Genomic DNA, 22,437 nt, shown 5'->3' on the forward strand with positions numbered 1-22,437 from the left:
GTTTGTCACTGGGCACTTCCAGATGAGCATTTTCTTCTTTTGAATTTTATCTGGCATCTGTAAACCATTCTCTATCTGCACAGATAAGGATCCAAGTAGAAGCTATCCAATCACTTGCATGACCAGAGAGAAAGAAAATTATTTTGGTAGATGCATGTATCACAATTATTCTGTACCTAGTTTTTCTGGATTGCTGATATTGTCCTTTAGAATTTGGGTTGTATAATAGAAAGATCACATCCCATTAAAAAAGGCTCACCATTTGCCTGTTCAAGGCTGCTTTTTCAAGTAATTATAATTTGCTATAAATGAAAATCTTCACTCTTGAGTGCAGTTTGAGGTGACTTTTATTTTAATTATACTTACTGTTATTCACAAACTTCTCAGACTTGTGTAGGAACACTAACCATTGTCTTATGCAAAACACAACTGGAGTAAATTTACCTATAGCTACTTTTCTCATTCATTAGTAATTAAAATCTCATATCAGAGACTAAGCTTCATGAAACTATCACAAGCATGTGTATACACCAGTTAGCATACTATCTGGCCTTGTGGCAGGAATCAAATCAATATCTACAGAATCTCTTGTGCAAAGCTTAAGCAATAAAAGTGCTCACATGAATTCAGGTCTGCTTCCCTTTAAAGTTGGATTCCAGACGAAATAAATTTTATAAAGACTATAAGAAATGTATTAATATGGTAAAACTATTACTTCAAAACCCAATTTTAAAGGAGCTGTTGAGCACTGCTGATTATTTGGGGTCCTGAAACATAAATCACATAAGTGCTCCAAACAAAATATGATTTGTAATGTTTTTTAAAATGTGAAAAGCTGGATTTTGCAGACTGCTTGGTGCACTTCTGGTTGTTTCTCTTAAAAAAGTAGAAAAAAATCTATAATTTTGTAGTCCTTTGGTTTTATTTTCTGGGATAAAAAAGTATAGGCATAAATGTTTTTTCACGGTCCTCTTGAAGATATCCTTTAAAACAACACCAAATGGCTTAATTCATGTCTCTTGATTATCAGGATTCTTTGATATCACTGTCAGCCTTGATTAACTGGTTGAAAATTTCAGAGCAGAATAAGTAACTTTCATGAATATTTCCCCAATCCCTGAGAATCATAATCACCATAGGTATATTTTGTCCTTTCATCATACATCTCTGGAAAGTAGCCGTGTTCGTTCATTGTTAATAGGGCAAGGAGCAGTGTCATAGAGGGTTAATCCATGTAAAGTGGCTTCTACCCGTAAAGAAATTTTCTGGAACAGAAAAGAACATTACATACAGAAGTTTGCTCCTTAAAGACAGATCACACGTTCAATATTTTCTGAGGAATACCTTTTGGGATTAGGAATGTAAATCAATTCTAATGAGTAACAAGAGAGAGACAGCTGTTGTACTGCTGTAGTACCAACAGAAATGGGAAAAATAAGCTTCTTTCCTCAGAAGTTCCTTGGTGTTCTTTGGTTTCTATGAGGAATCGGTAAAACTAAATGTTGAGGATGGCCTATGTAAATGTAGGCAGAGCTGATAAAAGTTCTCTGAATTTCTGCAAATTCAGTTGTTTTACAACCCTATTTTCAAGACTGGACCTTGCTAACAAAACACTATTTCTCGAAACACAGAAACAATTCACCTGAGAAGTTCCTCTTCCAGCATCACTGCTTAAGAAGTTAATTTTCGAAAAGGCAAGAGTTGCTATAGAAAGCTTTCTTATTCCACCTGAAGGAGGTTTGACTGCATAAATCTAATTCTACATTTCCTTACCTGAAAATCACGAATGTAAGTCAGGAAAAAACCGAAGAAGGAAAGTGACATAGACCATTCTGCTGCAGTAGTGATCATGTGAAGCACATAACCCTTAAGTGACAACAAAAAAATAATAATTCTATGAAATTTCATTCAAATGATCTATAATTTTTCTCAAATAAAAAACCTGTAATATTTATAAACCAATCTGCGTTCTGAATATCAACCCCTGATTTATTTAACATATCTCTAGAATTAAAGGCAGACATTAGAAATAGTCCTAAATGATCTATCATAGTTTCATCCACAGCAAGTAAAATTTTCATTTGAATAACTAAGACAGGAGAACTTCTACTCTACAACCAAGAAGTTACTACCTTTCCCAAAGCCACGAGTCATTAAATGCCACTAAAAAAAGTTTAAGTAAACGATGCTCATGATAAACTTAGTGCTATTTTTTGAGCATTAAATAATATATGGATTCTAATTAGGAGAGCCTAGTAAATTATTTCATTTAGTCATTCTCACAAACATGTCCTATCTAGGGCTGATTCTTTAAAAATAATTTAAAATAAAATGCCACCTGAGTGGTTTGTGAAAACAGATGGACTCATTTTATTACCTATTCAAGTATATGTCCCACCTCGCTTTTTCTCAGTATCAGAGATGCTATGTCCATTCAGATATCCACTATATTGGAACCCAAATGCAGAGTCCATAATAATAAACTTCCAGATAACAAAAAGTAGGAAAAGAAATTTTTTTCAATTCAGAAAACAAGTATTCTACTAATAAAAGGTTTCAGTCAGGTATACTGCATACTATATCCACCTTTAGAGGAGTCAATTTCTGAGAAAACTCTTTGCCATCACAATTCTCTTCAGATTTTGAAAATGTTCACAGACCACAAAGTGACAGGAGAATGTGGATGGTTCTACATAAACTCTGTCATTTATAGAAAATAATCCTAAGACATCACTGATTCTTCTACTGAAAAACTTTTATTGTTAGTAGTGAAATGACAAATACATCAAAATCAACCCAAACAGTCATCTTTACTATAAAACTAAGTTTTATAGACTCTCAGTTCTTACTTTGTCCTCAGGATTCCAATGGAGCTTCTGTACTATATCAGCACCAAAACTGCCACTGTACAAAAGTGATGAACAAGTCAGCACTGTAAAAAAAGTAAGTCAAGGAAGAATCTCAGGGAAGACCTGTAAGTTTAATTTAAAACAAAACAAAAATCTCTTTAAAGATATAAAAGGATTACACATACATTTGTTTCCAAGGTCCAAACCCATTTCTTGAAGACATCATGTTACATGGCAGTAGTAAAATTTAAAATGTGCCCAGAAGATTACTATGATGCATAGTCAATCCCTCTTTGCTCAATAATTCATTAATTCTATCATAAGCTTTTGCTACATAATTGTTCTCAAGGAGGGCACTAACTAATCCTTCCTGTCTTTGAAGTAAGTATGATTAGGCTAGACATTATCTTTGTTTCTAGCTCAGTCACTAGGTCCCATGTAAATATTTGAATTTCACGTTTCAAATTCTTTGATTTAGAGTTTACTAAACCCAAGAATATCACCCACAAAAGGCCTACTTACAATATGCCAACAATGTTCACTTAAGTTTTGTTATTCAATTCCAAGTGTAGCCACATTCTACAGCAAAGGATACTGCTAAATGCACTTACTCCACACCAGATAACCAACAGTAGTCTGATCCAGAAGACTTGTTTGCCGTGAATTTTGGGCTGCATTTGGTAGGAAAGGATAGTCTGAACAAACATGTATAATGAGCCCATGCCAAAGGTGAGCACAGCTCCACATACATGTACAGCAAAAAAGGTGGTTTTCTGAGAAGTAAAAGGAAGAAATAAGTAAATAAAAGAAACCCCAAACGCATCGACAACACAATATTTAAAAGCACAAGCCCAGCGATTTCAATAGGACATTCACTGAGTGGAAAAGCTCTGCAGATTCTACAAATTATTTCCTGAAGTAATTTTCCCTCAGTACTCAGCATAAACCTGAGAATTACAGTAATCCATATTACTTCATATGCTACTACTGAAAACATGATAGTAATTATTCATTTACACATTAAATAATAAACTTTAGAAATAAGTAAATTCCATAGTATACTAAATGGTGATATGGGTTATAGAAAGAGTAGAACAAGTTAAAGAAGACTAGGATGCTTGGGAATGCAGGGGGTAGGGAATCTCAACTTAAACCTAATTAAAATCTAAATGCAATTTAAAGGCTCAACAAATTAAAACATCCCCCCTTGTCTCTAGTTTGATTGGTTTTGATAAATTATACAATGAGGGATTACCATAAATTCTAGTTATCTTCTCCTTTACCTTACTCTTTGTTTTCACTTTTTAATTAATTTTTTTCCTTTGCCTTACTCTTATCAGTATCCATTTACATTTTACTCTATATGTCCCTGTTTAAAAGTGATGACAGTAGTTCACCAAAAATTCTACTATCAAAGGCCTTTGGTTGAACTGTATTTTTCTAAACTGATGCTGTCTGTATGTCATTTGCTTGAGAAGGTACTATGCAGCACTTGGTAAAGAGGGTATGACGAAGGTACAGGAGAAGAGAGGTTAGGTTAGGGGTTGGTTCCCTCCTTCTACAATCAACTGTGCTAATTCACATAGAGTCCACTTTTTTAGTTGAAGGTACAAGAAGTTTCTAGTATAAAGAAATAAAAGGTTATAAAGCAGAAACTAACACACCATTGTAAAGCAATTATTCCCCAATAAAGATGTTAAAAAAAAAAAAAAGAAAGAAAAGGTAACAATTTATTTGCCGATGGCATTGGTTTCCTTTTGGAGAGAGAAAGTGCTACTTCAATAAGGTCTGGGGTGTTTTAACTGGCAATAAGTTATGAAAATTGGGAAGGGAAAAAAAGTCATTGTTACTACCACTCTGGGTAACAAAGAAAAAAAAAACATTCAGCACCCATAAAACATAATACAAAATGGTAATATCTTCTTGGTTCATGTGAATTTACCTATATATGTAGATATATGGATAAAGGCTGCAAAAATGAAACTGACTATTTTAGGGCTAAGAGCAAGAATATGGGTGACTTTTTCTCCATAAAAATATTCTCGCATATATTTGTCGACTGAAGAGAAAAAAAAACACAACCTAAAAGTTGAGAATTATATTTTATTTGGCAGACTTTCTGAAGACTTCAAGCCCAAGAGGCAGCCTCTCACATGACTCTAAGGGACTGCTTCAAGACAAAAGGGAGGAGCCAGGACATATAGGAGTTTTACAACAAAGAAAATTACTGTTAATTAAAGAAAACCAGGTATCTCAAATTAATTTTATGCTTTTCTGTTTGGGAAGATGCAAGAGTCGGGGCTCACTGAAATCATTCCATTGATAAGCACCTTAGCTGTCTAGGGCCAGTATCCAGCCCCATCCTGAGTCCCCTCAGGGTGTACCGTTGGTGGGTGGCTGCACGCCACCCATCTGTCTCCATCCTGAGTTTCCTCAGGGCTCACTGCCCGGGTGGCTGTAGTGGCTTGATGGCTGCAATACCCTTTGTTTACGGAAATGGCAGGCAATGTTTTTCATTCATATATTGATGAAGCTAAATACAGATACAGCCTGACCAATGCCCACATGTGATCAGTACACAGTTCCATCAACAAAATCCTGTAGTTAAAAAGAAAAATAAAGAATGGAGAGCATTTACTACTGTATTTTTATAATCAAAAGAGAGGTATATAAAACTGGTTTTAACTGGCCAGCACTTCTGCTTAATCCACTCAATTTTGTCATTTTAGAGACTAGGAAAACAGCAAAAGATCTTGAAACGGCCAAGAGATTATTCTTTCAATGGAATACTAGAGCCTCTGGGAATGGTTCTACAGAAGTGTGAATTTCACTTGTCTTTGATTAGGCTATTTTGCAGAGAGAACTTGTGCAATGATGGATATTATGTGTATAGACAAAAGTTAACTTATTGAAAATGCATAATAACACAAATAATCCGTATGAATAGAAATGCATATTGTGTCCTATTGAATGAAATTGACTATCACTCTGTGAATAATGACCAGTTTTGCTAGCTTTGCATCTATCTGTAAATTCATTTGAGCATTCCTTATCTGACTATAAATGTGTGGTACTTTGATTTCTCTTTTGAAGTGGTTTGTAATACCTACTATTCCTCTCATTAATAAATTAAATACAATCTTTGACATGTACAAAAGTCACGATTTTATCTTCTTTAAAAATATATCATTTAACAAAGACAAAAATGTATTCTTTGACAAAGACAGAGAAATTACAGAGATATGTGTGGTCAGGGGCAAATGTTTGCTATAGAACTTAAAAACTATGTATTGAGTGGCCTGTAATCTTCACCTAAAAGCAGTTAACGAAATTTAAGAACTAATCTTTATTCCTTCCAAAGTCTCCATGAGGATAAATTTTCTAGGAAGGGAGAATGCCATGTGACAACAGAGGCATAAATTATAGAGTTATGTTACCACAAGCCAAGAAATGCCAAGAATTATTAGAAGCTGGGAGAGAGAAATGGAATAGATTCTCCCTCTGAGCCCCCAAAAGGGAACCAACCCTACCAACACCTTGATATCAGATTTCTGGCCTCCTGAACTCTGAGAGAATAGATTTCTGTTATTTTTAAGCCACCCAAATTGTAGTATTTTGTTATGACAGCCCTAGAAAATTAACATCGATTTCTGCCTAGTTATCCCTTTCAAGTTTCCTTGAGGATGAATATCCTAGTGCCAACTAAAGAATGTCGCTCGCCATCTGGCCCTACAAGGATTGAGTCATTAGCCACCGTAGTCACTGACCTTCAACATACTCTGAAAGGAGCTCAGGGCAGAGATCAGGAATGAGGCACTCTACTCTGTGGAAACTGGCAGAACAGGCCTTCAGAGACAGTTAGATGTTTTCAGGAGACAATTTTATGAACCCAATTTCTTGCTTCTTCCCATACTTAGAAAAGCACTAAGATCATTAACTAAGATATCTGTGCCTTGTGACTAGCAGAGACCTTCTACTGAGATGTGTGTTTGACAGCACGTACCCTTTCTCCAATAACACATATATGCTGACCTCCCCCCTTAACCTCTTTGGAACAGTCTCTCAGAGCTATCTCAGAGGCTGCCTCCGGGCTATCATCCTCAGTAAGTCCCCAGATGAAACTGCAACTCACATCCCTCACGTTGTACGTTTTTATTTCAGTAGACATTAGGAAGGGAAATATTCCTAGGCACTGAGGACACATATTTGTTTTGCTGCATGTTTTTTTTCTTGTGGCTGTGAGGCTTGCAGGATCTTAGTTCCCCGACCAGGGACTGAACCCGGGCCCTCAGCAGTGAAAGTGCGGAGTCCTAACCACTGGGTCACCAGGGAAGTCCCTTGCTGCGTGTTTTTATACACACTTGTTTTCAAAGAAATTAAATACGTATTTTTTTAAGTCAGAGTTTTTGTGCTAAGTACTGTTAGGTGCTGGATATACAATGGTGAACAAAACCACTGAGCTATAATTAGTGGAAATATATCAACTAAAAATTTTTTAAATAAATCTAAAAAATATAGATAAAAAATTAGACTATAAGAAGTGCTGCACAGAATTAGTTTCCAGAGGCCTGGAGAACATAAAGAAAGAAAACCTGAAATATATAGGAGGAAATCTATTGACAAAAAAAGACTTCCCTGAGGAAATATAGTCTGCCTACATCTATTTAGGCTTGCGGCTGTGGAATGTGCAACAGAAGAAACAATGTATGAAACAGAGTAAACCGGTCTTATTTAAGGAACACAGAAAGACCCCGTGTTATGTACAATATTAGGAGGGGAATGATGTAGAATGAGGCCAGACAGGTAGAAAGTAGCCAGATCACAAAAGACCTTTGAGTTAATTAAGCAGTTTGGCAGTTTAACAAATTATTTTTTGCTCTCTTGATTCTATCTCTTTTCATGTGACCTTGGACCTGTGAGCTTTAAACAGCGGTACAAGGAAACAGAATGAGGTGTACATATATTTCCAAAAGATTACTTTGGCTGAGGCATCAAATTAAAGGGATGTAACAGTGAATGCAGAGGAACTATTAGGGAGGCTAGGGCAGTAATCCAGAGGAGAGGTGATGAAATCTAAACTGGTTGAGAAGGAGATGGCAGAGACAATAGAAATGAAAATGGAGAGAAGCAGATGTTTTCAAGAAATATTTCAGAGATAAAACCAACAAGTCTCTACTTTAAAACAAAGTTCTTGCCTCTCTTCCAAGTTAAGCTCTCTAACTGTAAACCATTTATAGACCTGGTTTGTGTACAATTTTTCCATATATGAATCAACTAGAGTTTGTCTCTGCAAGAGAGAAGTGGGGACAGGAGAAAGAGACAATGCATTCACCACTTTAAATAAGCAGTGAAAGTTTACATTAGAAAGGAAGGAAGGAGAACTGTTTGATATGTAGGTAATGCTACAGGGTCTGCTTATAAATAGGGTCCAGCAATAATTTGCAATGGGTGCTATTAGGAACTGCCATTGGAATTTACTGGACTGTGTAAAAAAGTATCAGTTACTAACAGGAGTAGTATGCTATATGTGGAGGTCACTTTGGAATCCATTTTTACCATACAGTCATGAGAGATATTGTTAAACTGATCAAGGGATAACTGGAGCAAAGAATCACTATCCATATACTAAAAACCTCCAAATGCATTTTTTAAACACTGAGCTATACAAACTGATTAGGGAAGGCAGGACCCTATTTGTGGTAGACAGCTAGCTAGCTGTCCACAAAAGTTTTTGTGTCCCTTCCATAGTATAGAGTTGCCCTGGGAACTGATGCCCAGCAAGATTACATTTCCCAGCCCCTCTTACATCTAGCAAAAAGGAATGCCAGTGGAATGATGCGAGTCACTGCCAGGTCCAAGTTTCTAAGAAGTAGGGGTGAATTGTGCATGTTCTCTTTGTTTCAGGCAGCTAGATGCAGAAGACCACAGAGTTTTAGGGAATCACAGGGCCCAAAGATGGACAGTGTCTGGGCCTTAAATCACTGTGGGAGGAAGGCCATCTATCAACCAAAAATACCTGCACTGGATGCATGTATGTAAGAAATAAACTTCAATTGTGCTGTACGTGTATGGCTGATTCATTTTGTTGTGCAGTGGTGGCTAACACAACATTATAAAGCAACCATACTCCAATAAAAATTAAACAAACTTCAATTGTGTTAAGCCACTGAAATTTTGGACTTCGTTATAGCAGCAAGCATTACCCTAATATCCACTTGGATTATACTTATAGAGTTTACTAGTATTAACCATTACTAAAAAACTGAAAAATAGGAGTACTCAATCAGAAGCATTATAGGAATGGAGAACTTTGAATAAAAAAGAGAGATGGAATATGCCTTTATACATGTAGTTGTATGATGAGGGTGTGTTTGTATGTCTGAATAGCTACTAGATGTCGAAACAGGTTACCAAATGTATAGATTGAAACTCTAAAGACTGCAGGGATTAATAAAAAAAGCACCATATGCTTAGGATGCAGCTGGTATTACCAAAGACTCCTCTGAAAGAATGTCAGTAGAAAGGAACGTGGAGACTTTACAAATATTTGCTGAAGGCTGACTGCTACCTTAACATAAAGAATTCCCTGAGAAAAAAACTGGAAAAGCTATAGCTCCTCCCTTGACTTCTTCATTTAAGTGGCTGGGCACCTAGGGATGCAGGCAATAAACAGGAACATCTAAACAAGAATATAAAAGAGGTAAATGAGTGTGACTTGTTAGGCATAATAAAAAAAGAGTTTAAGTCTGTAATTGTGTCACTTATAATTTATGTCAATTCTCTCTGGTCTTGGAGTAATTTCCAACTAAGTAGTAATAAAGAATCTAGTAAGTAAAGAGTCCTGAGGATCTTTAAAAAGTTATAATAATTTGTATTTGTTCAGAAGATTACTGAGAATGAATTTTTCTAATTTCTAAGAGGGTCAAGTAATTTAAAGGCAGTGGATTCCATTTTGTTAAGGCAAAAAACAATAACTACATGTAACTGAATCTTTCAGGTTTTCTTTCTTAGCATGTATTTTTATGTACTTCAGGAAAATACCTGTGCTGAGCTAAAACACAAACCTGGAAGTTTGCCACAATAGAAAGTCCTAAACAACTCAGTAATCCAAGTACAAGGCCAGCCTTGTTTAATTTGATGATACGACTCTCTTCAGGATTCAGAGCATGAACTTGCTTATAACGAACATAAATGGTCGCAATGCCTGGGAAGAGATAATCGGAAAAACAACAAAGTAATAAATAACTAAGGAATAAAGTTGCCAATAAAGAGCTCACAAAGGTCACTGCTATCCAGAAACATAGAGTTTCCTTTTAAAGCTAATCTGATAGAAGAAAAAACAATAAAAAAACAAACAAACAAAAAAACGGCTGTAGATTTTAAAGAACTTTTAAAGTTGCATTGTGAAACTACTGCTACCTCTGTGTGACTGAGCAAGTCGTTTGCCTCCCATAGCCCTCACATTAAAAATATTTAGGAAAGGGCTTCCCTGGTGGCACAGTGGTTAAGAATCTGCCTGCCAATGCAGGGGACACAGGTTGGAGCCCTGGTCTGGGAAGATCCCACATGCCACGGAGCAACTAAGCCTGTACGCCACAACTACCAAGCCTGTGCTCTAGAACCCACGAGCCACAACTACTGAGCCAGCATGCCACAACTACTGAAGCCCGTGCACCTAGAGCCCATGCTCCTCAGCAAGAGAAGCCACCGCAATGAGAAGCCCGCGTACCAAAACGAAGAGTAGCGTCCGCTCGCCGCAACTAGAGAAAGCCCACGCACAGCAACGAAGACCCAATGCAGCCAAAAATAAATAAATAAATTTATTTATTTATTTTTAAAAAATTTAGCAAAAATTTAAGAAATTAAGTTTGATGTTTTCTGAAAATCTCTAGAAATAAATTTTACATAAAACACAAAATATTCTATATGATTAGCATTAAAATATAAAGTAATTAGTTCTAGAACACATATAAAATGAAAGGCAAAAAACACCGAAGGATTATTTGCCTTGCTCGCATTTCATTTTATTTCAAATTACTACAACTTGGCTCAATCAGATATAGCAGTCAGTTACACAGAAAAATAAAACCCACTTGACTGTCCTTATTATTTAAGAATCATTTTTTTAACTTCAATGTTTTACCTGACCAAATAATAAACATCATATGGAAACATGCAAATATTTTAAACAATCACGACTGATGGAAGAAGTATTATTTTAGTAAACCATTAATAAAAAAATTGGTTCAGGGACTTCCCTGGTGGCGCAGTGGTTAAGAATGCACCTGCCAATGCAGGGGACACGGGTTCCATCCCTGGTCCAGGAAGATCTCACATTCCGTGGAACAACTAAGCCTGTGTGCCACAAATATGGAGCCTGAGTGCCACAGCTACTGAAGCCCATGTGCCTCAAGCCCAGGCTCTGCAACAAGAGCAGCCACAGCAGTGAGAAGCCCGTGCACCGCAACAAAGAGTAGCCCCCACTAGCCGCAACTAGAGAAAGCCCACGTGCAGCAACGAAGATCTAACACAGCCAAAAATAAATAAATTAATTAATTAATTTCAAAAAAATAATGAACAGGAATGTAAAATACTGTAGTAGAACTCAATTTCTTTGGCATTAGAATATCACTCAAAAATCAAAACACGGTTCCACAGCTATTCTCAAACTTCTGAAGTGTTTATCATAAAGGAATTTTGTTGGGGTCAGCTGTGGTCAGTGTGTTTACAGCTCTTTGTCCTTTATTGGTTGCTTAAGAAATCCACTTAGGGCCTCAAGGAATATTTGGTTATACTTTACAACTTCTATAAGCAAGTATATTTGGTTATACTTTACAAGTTCTATTTCTATAGTAGTCAAATAGCCTTATAGGTATTTTTAAAAGATTTCCATAATTTAGCATTTCTAGAAATTATTTTTACTTTAAAAGAAACATATCTGTGATCAATGATTTAGTGATAACATTCCTTCAATTGTAACCAGAAAGTAAAATAAATAACCCAACAGTGTTGAAAGAAGAAAAGGGCAATTCAGCTATTAATTTTGATTGTTAAAACCACTCTCACTACTTACATAAAACTGCAGCAATATTTAACATTGCCCCAAACAAGCATTTTTCTGGAGCTACTGTACCAGTGTCACTGAAAGAAAAAAAAAAAGGTATGAGGATTTCTCATATTAGATTTAGTATACACATGTATTTCTTCTAAGGGATAAGAAACAAAAGGGGTTATTTCAAATCCTTTATCTTTTTATAAATCTATGAGCTCAACTCTTACATAATGTTATAATAAGAACATGATAATTTGAGCTCGCAATAATTGCCTTGTTCACCTTTTTCTTATATCACTTAAGGTTATTTCTTTTTCACATAATAGAAATCACTATGAATTGATAAAAAAGCTATCCTTATTTATGTTAAGGCTGCATTATTAACTTACATCAGTCAGGCGGCACGTTTACCTGTCTCATCTGAATATTCTCTAAACACCAAAGGACCTTTCATGATTCTTTTGGCATCTGTTATTCTCGCCTATAATTCAATTAACACCTAATCGTTTCCTGATTAATTTTAAAAAATATTTATCAAGCACCCACCAGCATTGTCAGACAGCATTTTAGGGACAGGAACACAGTGGTAAGTACAAGAGACCAAGCCCTTACCCTTCTAGAGATTCCACTCAAGACAGCCTTGCTGACTCACACAGCTCTCAGTCCAGACTTCTATTAAAATCACAGATGACGCTCTGCTGCAATATGTCTGTTACATGCCTGTCTTTCAGCGCAGGGTGAAATGCATAGATCCTGATTAATAGTCCACCATTTACTACTAACTGGGGAACCTTGAGAACATTCTTTTATATACCTAAGATGGTTCCCTATCTGTGAAATGGGGCTATCAATTCCCTCCCAGCCTCATCAGATCAACATGAGGAAACAAAACTGTGGTCGTGCATGTGAACTGTCTAGCACAGCAGCAGACACACAAGAGACACCCAGTAAATGTTAGTTCCTTCCCCTTCTCTCAAACTACTGAAAAGATTAAAAAGACAAACTCTTTAGCCTCAAATTGAAGTACTATAGGAAAGAGGTAAGAAGGATCTCAATTCAGACAATGTAATGGGAATAAAAAAGAAATGGAAAGTCATATCCGCTAAGGAATCAATAAGATTTGGCGAACATTTGGATTAGGTTTAGGAAAAGTAAAGCATCAAATATGAATTCTAAGGATTGCTCCTTCCCACTCTAAAATGTTTCTTCAGACACAAAAGATTTTGTTACTCTTTGATCACTTTCAGGGAGTGCGGATTACGTTTCGTCGTTGTCGTTCCTTCTACCTTTCAAGTTTTCAAGAATAATGCATATGTATTATTCTTATAATCAGAAAAAAATCCATAATTTTAACAGTCATATTCCAAATGATGCTCCTGTTTTGGATTACCCCATAAGTAAATAACAGCACGCACTTCCAAGATGGCTGGCTAAGTGTGCTCTGGATCGGAATGACAAACTGGCCTATAAGTGAAAACACCCATCAGCATCGCACTTCAACCCAGTAGTCATCAAACTATTTTGATCACACACCGTCCAAAAAAAAATTGTCTGATCATCATTATATGTTATTTATCATATTATTATACATATACTAAATATAAGTTTCAATAGTTTTTTTTTTTTTTGGCCGCACCGAGTGGCTTGTGGGATTTTAGTTCCCTGACCAGGAATTGAACTCAGGCCCTCAGCAGTGAGAGTGTGGAGTCCTAACCACTAGACTGTCAGGGAATTCCCAAATGTAAGTTTAAATATTTTGAAATCAAAAATACATAGAAGTTCTAAAAAATTCTTCTTATACCCCAGTGGCTAGTCTCATGCACCCTACTTGAGCATTCACTACTTGAACTAAGAGAACACCTGAAGCACACTTGCAGTGGAATTGTCTTTGAATTGTGAATTGTCTTTGAAGTGAAATTTATATTTGGTTATGTCTTTTGGGGACTTTAATAATTAAGCCTTTTAGGTAGGGTCTATGAACTGAAAGGAATTCTGCAGAGTATCTAGTCTAACTCAACCACTGAATTTAAATATATTAGAATGTTGGAGAAAGTTCCCCGAGCAACAATACTAAGTTCATTTGCAAAAAAGTTAAAAGGTAGAAGGACAGAGACAGAAAAGGAAGTGCCTGGGGTCATATCGATCAGAGAATCACATGCAGTACCATTAGAGAACTGAAAGTGAAAAAGAACTCAAACAGACAAGTTCTCTAAGGGGAAATAAAAATGCTGAAGGACGCTCAGGAATATGTATGCTCTCCTGGAGTTACTAAAGAATGAACTGGCTCCTTAAGCTGCATGTCCCTCTAGCAGAGTGGCAAACAGAGGTGACTACTTATCAAAATTATTCCTAGAACTGGAAACTTAAATTCTAAAATACCTTTGGATTTTGTAAATCTTCCCAAAGTGGACTCAATTTGTTGGTGTCCTTTGTGCTACGCCATACCGTAGTGGTAACAACAAATGTAATGGCAATGCCCTGACCTCTTCTTGACATTTAAAAAAGATAAATTTAGCCTTTTGGTTTATCATCCTTTAAAAGTTCACTATTTTCTGGGTTGGAAAGGTTATTTTTCAAAAGGTAAACAAATAAATAAATGAAACAACTACAACAAAACAAACCAAACTCTGGAAGGAAATCAACCAAACCATTAATCGCCTCTGGAAGGGCAGGAACTAGAGGGAGGCTGGAAGAGTCTTTCATTTTTTATTTTTATAATCACTCTAATAGTGTTTAAAATTTGTTATACTAAGCACATATTGCCTTTATAATTGGGGGGGGGAAAGAGGGTTATGGACATAGCACATGCAATTGAGTACCCATACTTACATCATGAGTAGTTTTGAAATTTCAAAACTATTATCAATAAATTTAGATACTTAATGTGTCAGAAAGATCTAGGCAACATGTCATAGATCAGCTCAGTGCTTTGTGACCGCCTGGAGGGGTGGGATAGGGAGGGTGGGAGGGAGGGAGATGCAAAAGGGAAGAGATATGGGAACATATGTATATGTATAACTGATTCACTTTGTTATAAAGCAGAAACTAACACACCATTGTAAAGCAATTATACTCCAATAAAGATGTTAAAAAAAAAAAAAAGAGTAAGAGCACAGTCTCTAGAATCAAATGGCCCAGTCAAACTGAATCTTGGTTCCATTAATTACTGAGTCATGTGCCCTTGGACAAACAACTTAATCTCCCTGGACCTTATTTCCTCCTCTACCAACTGGGGGTAATAGTCCCTGCCTCAAAGGGTGGCTGTAAGGATTCAATTATTTAAGACCTGAAGAATGCTTAGAACATTACCTTGTACACAGTAAGTGGATCAATTAATGTTTGTCATTATCATTATTTTTTAATATTATTATCGTTGCTCTAGCATTTTTTAATGGTAAGGGGAGAATAATTCCAATTCTGTCTTCTGAGACCTCAAATAGTTATTTGGAAGACAAGGCACTGAGGTGTCATAATTCACTAAATGAACCTTAGCCCTCTGTCTCCACATTTCTCTATCACATAGAAAGAGCCAAATACAACTTCCTTTTTATGTCCCTTTCACTGTTGTAATATCAAACATAAAAGTTGAATTTTAAAATGTTAAAATTGAATGTTGGGTTCAATGTTCAAATATGAATGAGACATACCATTCTCCATAAAAGAATACATTTCACTGACCTGATATAAGGCAAAACAGGGTCAACATGGTGAAGTGTTATAGCAGTGATATATGAAAATATGAAAGCAGCAGCCGTCCAAATTACAAGGGCTGAAGGAAGGAAACTGAGGCCTTGCTGAAACCACCACATCTCAAACACGTCTCCTGAAGCAGAGAAAAACAAATTAGAAAAGATTATTCACACGTATTTCATCTATTCTGCTTTAGCCATCCCATCCCACAACCTTGTACTTATCATCCTCAGCTGTTTCACTTCTCATCAGCCCCCACACCATCTACTGACACCTGCTCTCCTTCAGCTTCTCAGTTAATGGAACCAAGATTCACCCACTTGCCATATCTAGACACTATCTTTCTCCCCCATCTTTCCACACACAACCAAGTACCAAGGACTGTTTATTCCACCTCCTAAATTTCCTCAAATCTACTCGTTCTCCCCATCTTCACTGCCACTACCCTACTTAAACCACCATCATTTCTTGACCAGATAATTATTATAACCACCTAGACTTGACTTTAAAAATCAGAATGAGCCTTCTAATTCTAAAATACCAACCTGACCACTTTATTCTCCTCCAAAGAACCTTTTAGTGCCTCCCCTATGCCCTTATAAATTGTCCTTCCTCCTTAACATGTCTATAAGGTCTTTTTGTTGTCCAATCTCTACTTAACCTTTCTGTATTCCTCTCCCACCAGTTCTGTCTACTCCTAGTTCCTTGCCCTAGCTATCATCATCTTCATCATCATTACAAAAGCAAACACAGCGTTTACTGTGTCAGCAAGGCTACTAAACACCTTAAATACATGATCTCGTTTACTCCTCACAACAGAATTACAGAGGTTAAGAGAACTGCCCAAGGTCATAGGGCTGCAGTAGAGACAGGACTCAAACTCAGGCAGTTCCAGTCTAACACCAATCATCATGCTATACTGCCGCAGCAAACTTCTTTCAGATCGTCAAGTGTGTCATGCCCTCTTGCGCACCTTTGAAACTTGGTGCACGTTGTTTTGCCTGGATGACTAGACTACTATGGTGTCACCCCTCCTGCCCCACTACCACCAGTTAACTGCTATACATTTTCAAGCCTCAGCTCTTCTAGCTTCAGCTGAGTGTACCTGCTTTGCTCCCAACAGCAGGCTCACTTTCCCAACCAGGTCATTCATCACACTTAACTGTTACTCGCTTGTTTGGTTCTATCTTCCTCAATGAACTTGAAAGGGCCTACATATACACATACCACTTATCACCATTTTCTCCCTTAAATTCCAGACTGACGATGTTAGTAAGTAATAAGAGGTCAATAATATGAATTAGAAAATATTAATGTATTTGCATGCACTTAATTAAAAAGAATAAATACAGAAATATTTTCAAATTATAAGAAATTACTCCTACGCATGTGAAAATAATTTCGTATTTGGAGGAGTATTTTTTCATAGTGTGATGGACTGAAATTTAGTATTTCCCAAGGACTCTGTAAAAACTTACAATTCTAATCTCCACAATCCTCCAATATGCTCAGCTTCCTCATCTCAGACTGACCTTCCAGATAATAAAACCTCAGCCATTTTTGACTTGTACTTGTCATTTACTCTGATCATCTGACTTGCTGCTAAAATATGTACATTTAAATCTTGCCAAATAAGTTTCTTTTCCTTTATCCCTAAAGTCACCATTATAAACTTGATTTGAGTAATTTCCTGTCTGAATTGTCATAATCTCCTCTTTTCTGTTTTTTTTTTCCTGTCAGCCCTTAACATTCCATCAATTTTACTCTTCTGTTTAGCTAATCATGAGTTCCTTGCCAAGTTCCTATAGGACTTTCCCCAACATAAGTTTCTGGGACAATAATTCTCAATTTCAATAAATTTTGATTAACTTCTAAAATCTTTCATGTTTCTCCTTTCATCTCTTTAAATGTTATTTTGTTTTTTGTTGTTGTTGTTTTTGTTTTTGCGGTATGCGGACCTCTCACTGTTGTGGCCTCTCCTGTTGCGGAGCACAGGCTGCGCAGATGCGCAGGCTCAGCGGTCATGGCTCATGGGCCCAGCCGTTCCGCAGCATGCGGGATCTTCCCGGACCGGGGCACGAACCCGTGTCCCCTGCATCGGCAGGTGGACTCTCAACCACTGTGCCACCAGGGAAGCCCTGTTTCTGATAAATTCGATTCTAAAATCTTTAGGAGTCTAGTTCCGTATTTGTTGGTTCTGCCAGCCCTTGTACATGTGTTTTTCTGTTTTTGACTATGAGCTCCTGTTTGGATGATCTTAACTGGGAGTATTCTAAGAGGCTTAGATTAAGGGTGAATCATTCCAGGGAGGGTCTGTATTTACTTTTGCCAAGCACTCTGGCACATTACGAACCTGGGCCGACTTTTAATTTCTTGGCTTCCAGGTTTTTTAGACCATGTAGATAAGTAAATTTGAACCATGAATCTGAGTGATGACAGGCCCTGTAGTTTCAAGTTCTTATGTGGTATCTTTATTCCCCCACCTGGAGCTGTGGTGAAAATGAACAAATTTCTTAGTGATCCCCCTTTGCCAGGAAGGAGGTATTTTTCCTAGCCCACCTTTCGTTGAGTGTATAGATTTTTGAGCGTCCTGGCTGATTTGGGGGGAGGTGGTTCTCCAAGGCCATGAGTTGTACAATTTCAAGTAGAAATATTTACATTTTACTTTTTATGAAAAAGTCATCCCCTGACACACAGGCATCATCTACACAAACTGTATCATGTGACTAGTGTCTCTGGAAGTTGTACACCTGGGAGGTCAAAGGGGTATGAATTCTATCTCTCTACCTTGGGTGGTGAGCAGGGGGAGCTTATCATTTACCTTTGATTGTACTTTATTTCAAAGGCCCCAAAAGAGACACACTACTGGTTTACTACTCTGGTGTCAGCTCTCTTCGACTTTTTAGTCCTGAGAATGTTTCTTTCCTACGTGAACTGCTATGCATTTACAAGGCTAATATATTCAGCATTTCGGTGTTTTGGCAAAAGGGATTTTCAAAACATTTTGTCCACCCCATTGCTAGAAGTATGACCTCTTTTTTTTAAAACAAACAAACAAACAAACAAACACTACAACTCCCAGAATTCTGTGGGTCGCATTAGTCTCAGGTATGTTGGAAGGAATGGTCCCAGCCAGGTTCCAGAGTAGTAGATAATGTCAGAGAAGAGAGTAGGAGTGGTAGAGATAGATGTCGGAGGATTTCACTGGAGGGACAAGTAGGCGATGGTTCATTTCAAAGTTGGGGGAAAGCACTGTCTTCCTCTAGGGAGAATGGGAGAGCCTATTTTATTTTATTTTACTTTTTTTGGCCACGCCACACAGCTCACGGGGATCTCAGTTCCCCGACCAGGGATTGAACCTGGCCACTGCAGTGAAAGCCGGGTATTCTAACCATGAGGCAACCAGGGAATTCCCACATGACCTCTTCCTTTAATTGTTTTTTCATGTCCAAATCCTTCCTATTCTTCAAAATCAAGCTGAAATACCATTTTCCACACACAACCTTCCCTAATCCCTTTGCATCTGGAAATAAACACCCCTTCCTCTGAGAACATTTGATTTGCACATCTCTTACAGCTCATTATCTTCTAGAGTATAAAAGTTTGGGAGGGTGTCTGAAGTGGATAAAATCCTTGGTGAGGGATTTCACTTCTCTGCCCAAGCAGAGAAGAGGGCCTTGCTCATAAAAATTACTCAATAACCCAAACCAAATTCTCGTAAACCCCAAAAAGGTTCATTATTTTTCCATTTCAGTTAACAGTACAGGAGATCCCCGACTTAACGACAGTTCAACTTAGAATTTTTCCACTTTATGATGATGCAAAAGCAATAAACATTCAATCGAAACCTTACTTTGAATTTTGACCTTTTCCCAGGCTAATGATATGCAGTACAATATTCTTGTGACAGCGAGATGCAGCTCCCAGGCAGACACAAAAATCACAAGGGTAAACAACCGATACACTTACCACCATTCTGTACCCAGACAACCATTCTGTTTTTCACTTTCAGTACAGAATTCAATAAATTACATGAGATACTCAGCACCTTATTATAAAATGGGCTTTGTATTAGATGATTTTGCCCAATTGTAGACTAATGTGTTTTGAGCAAGTTTAAGGTGGGCTAAGCTAAGCTACCATGTTCCTGTAGGTTATATGTATTAAATGCATTTTCAACTTGATGTTTTCAGCGTACAATGGGTTTATTGAGACATAATCCCATTGTAAGTGGAAGAAGATCTGTTCGTACTACCGTTTTTCCAGGCTATCCAGATTCTAAGGCCTCAGAGTAACCTTAGGTTTTCTCATCCAAAGCCCTCACATGTTGTCACTAAATGACGGCATTTCTACCTTCAGTCATTGGCAACCATTCTTCTTCCTAGTTGCCAGTGTAAACACTCAAATCAGATTCTCAATTCTCTTGGCCTATTTTTTTCTTCCTATCCATCCATTCTATGTGCACTGCCAAATTAACAGTCCTAAAACATTTTTCTGCTCAAAAACGTTTTTTTAAATAAAATTGTGCAAACTTGGGCAAACTTCATTAATTTCTCTGAACCAGTTTCTCCTTTGAAAAATGGCAACAATATTATTGGTAAAAGCTGCACTGTCTAATATAGTCACCACTAGCCACATGTGGCTATTTAAATTAAAATTTCAATTGATTAAAATAAAATAAAATTTAAAATTTCAGTTCCTCAGTTGTACTACACACATTTCAAGTGCTCAAAAGCCACAGGTGTCTAGTGGCTACCATATAGGATGGTGAAAATATGGTACATTTCCATCATCGTGGAAAAGTTCTATTGGACTAAGCTGGATAATTATTGCAGGAATTACACTGACATAGCACAAGTAAAGAACCTAAACACATTGCTGATACCGGTAACTTTCAGTAAATGGTCTAAAATAATACCCGCTTCAGAGAGGTTTATTCAAGAACTAAATAAGATAATATATATAAAGATGCTCTCATAGGTGGTCAATAAATGTTTGTTCCTCTTTTAGAATGTAAAAGACAAATTACCTGTTTTACAAGTTCTCAAAATACCAGTCTTCAAATCTGCCCAAAACTGCACCTTTTGTAAATCCTGAAATCCACACACAAAGAAAATAGAGGTTGTTTCGACCCACAGGCTTTTAAAACATGTAAAATTTCAAGTCAATGCACCAATATTGTTCATGGATAGAACACTATGCTATAGTATTATTAACGTTTTCTCTTTTTCTTTAAAGAGTTGACACTTGTGTATTTTATAATGATGTACCATCTGGAATTAAATAATATTTTAAATCTGGGATATCAATTTTCTCATCCTTTCTCACATTAGACATCTTTCGCTGATCTCAAAAAGGATAAAATAAAATGAAAAACACTGAGTTCCTTCCCACAGAAGGAAAGACAATAATGAGGAAAGAATGATAGCTTATTAAGCCAAATAAAGCACTGACTAGTCCCTGTGATGCAATGGAAAGAACACAGCTGTAAGATCAGATTTATCTAAGTGCAAATCCTAGCTTTATCACATCCCAGCTGTATGATTTCTGGCAAGTTACTTAGCTTCTCTGAGTTTCAGTATTCTGATTTGTAAGGTAGTTCTGTTCCTTAGAGTAGTACAGAGTAAGCATACAATATAATAATGAAAGGTGATTTGTACAACCACAATTAGCCACAGGGATGGGGAATGACAACACTTCATTCTTTGTATATATGAATCATCTTGGATTCCTATCTCCTTAGGCTTTGAGGGTTCTAGTTATCTAAACTGACAATTTAGAGGAAAAGCAGGGCTTGAAATAGTTTACCAGTTTGCTAAGGACTACTGAGAAATTACTAGGTGAGGAAGACTACTACTGCCTATGTATCATCACACTGGAAAGCTGGAAGCCTGGCTGGCTAACTGCCAGCCAAGCAAAATTAGAATTTTAATGGTTAACAATTTAAGAAACTTTTCAAGATACTTGAAAATATGCAGGAATAACCTTCATATAGTAGTGAAAGTGTTTAACAAAATGTTCTTGCATCGCTCACCTATCTCTGCTTTCCTTGAAGATCCGTGAATCAGAACTGCAGTTACAATTTTTGAATTTCACCAATATTTAAATGCCACCAGTGAAAAGATGAATTCCTTACGCTGTCTCCTCTAAGTGGTGACTGCTTAGGAACAATAAAAAAGTAAATTCTGGATATTCCAAGTGAAGAAATAAAGCCCTAGGTACACAGAATCATGCCCAATGCAAAGCATAATAGTAAATGGTTATTTTTCGAAACTCTAATTTGGCCTTCTAACAAATGTAATATTCTCGTAACGGTTAAAAATTAAATAGTCTAGAAAATTAAGTAACTGTTTTACAAGTTGGATCAAATGTTACAGGGAGAGAAGTCGGGGAGAATCTGATGAGGCACGGCAAATTAGAGCTGCATTTGCGTACTGATTTACAAATTTAAATTGGGAGAACTAGGAAAATGTGGTGTTTTGTGAATGTATCCTAATGTAAGCACGGTTGTGAGGATACAAAGGACCAGCCATTTACCTTTCTGTATTGGGCTTCCCGCGACAAAACTCCGCGTAGACTTGAGCTTCGAGTAAACACAAGGTCACCACATACCTCAATTTCAAACCTTCCTCCCCCTTCTACCCCCCACCCCGCAAAAAGGAATCTGAGCCCAGGAGTGACAAAGGGAATGCATACTCAACCACAGTGTTTCGTGGGACTGGGGCTAAGGTTCTCGGTAACCGCTTAAAACAAATAAAACCAAAGAATTATTTACACTCACCGCTGCCTTCTTCCGGAAGCGCGAAGCACTCGGACGAAGAGCTGGATTAACGCGTTGTTTGGTGC

General features: G+C 37.1%; 1 protein-coding gene across 9 annotated transcripts; it reads right to left on the minus strand.

The window, feature by feature from the left end:
* Positions 1-279: 279 nt before the first annotated feature.
* Positions 280-22,437, minus strand: DRAM2 (DNA damage regulated autophagy modulator 2). Of its 9 annotated transcripts, none has more exons than XM_027096263.1 (11): positions 22,373-22,437; positions 22,129-22,174; positions 21,626-21,748; positions 20,621-20,684; positions 15,580-15,724; positions 11,923-11,990; positions 9,914-10,053; positions 3,445-3,622; positions 2,850-2,932; positions 1,774-1,866; positions 280-1,265 (listed from the first exon to the last, which is right to left on the minus strand). In XM_027096263.1, exons 5-11 carry the CDS (start codon positions 15,708-15,710, stop codon positions 1,158-1,160), a joined length of 801 nt encoding a protein of 266 aa, XP_026952064.1. In that variant the 5' UTR covers positions 15,711-15,724; positions 20,621-20,684; positions 21,626-21,748; positions 22,129-22,174; positions 22,373-22,437; the 3' UTR covers positions 280-1,157. The 9 variants fall into 9 exon arrangements, with proteins under 9 accessions (XP_026952064.1, XP_026952063.1, XP_026952060.1 ...); XM_027096262.1 differs by having other exon boundaries at positions 21,626-21,751; XM_027096259.1 differs by lacking the exon at positions 22,129-22,174.

This window comes from Aethalodelphis obliquidens, unplaced genomic scaffold (genome assembly GCF_003676395.1).
Source record: "Aethalodelphis obliquidens isolate GAN/ISIS:26980383/991018 unplaced genomic scaffold, ASM367639v1 scaffold100, whole genome shotgun sequence".
NCBI lineage: Eukaryota > Metazoa > Chordata > Mammalia > Artiodactyla > Delphinidae > Aethalodelphis > Aethalodelphis obliquidens.

Coding starts and splice junctions, on each gene's coding strand:
- DRAM2 (XM_027096264.1), bottom strand. CDS start 15,710: ATGTGGTGGTTTCAGCAAGGCCTCAGTTTCCTTCCTTCAGCCCTTGTA. Junction 1,867..2,849: donor ATTGGAATCCTGAGGACAAA/GTAAGAACTGAG, acceptor TTGTCACTTAAG/GGTTATGTGCTTCACATGAT. Junction 1,266..1,773: donor CTTACATTCGTGATTTTCAG/GTAAGGAAATGT, acceptor TTTCTGTTCCAG/AAAATTTCTTTACGGGTAGA.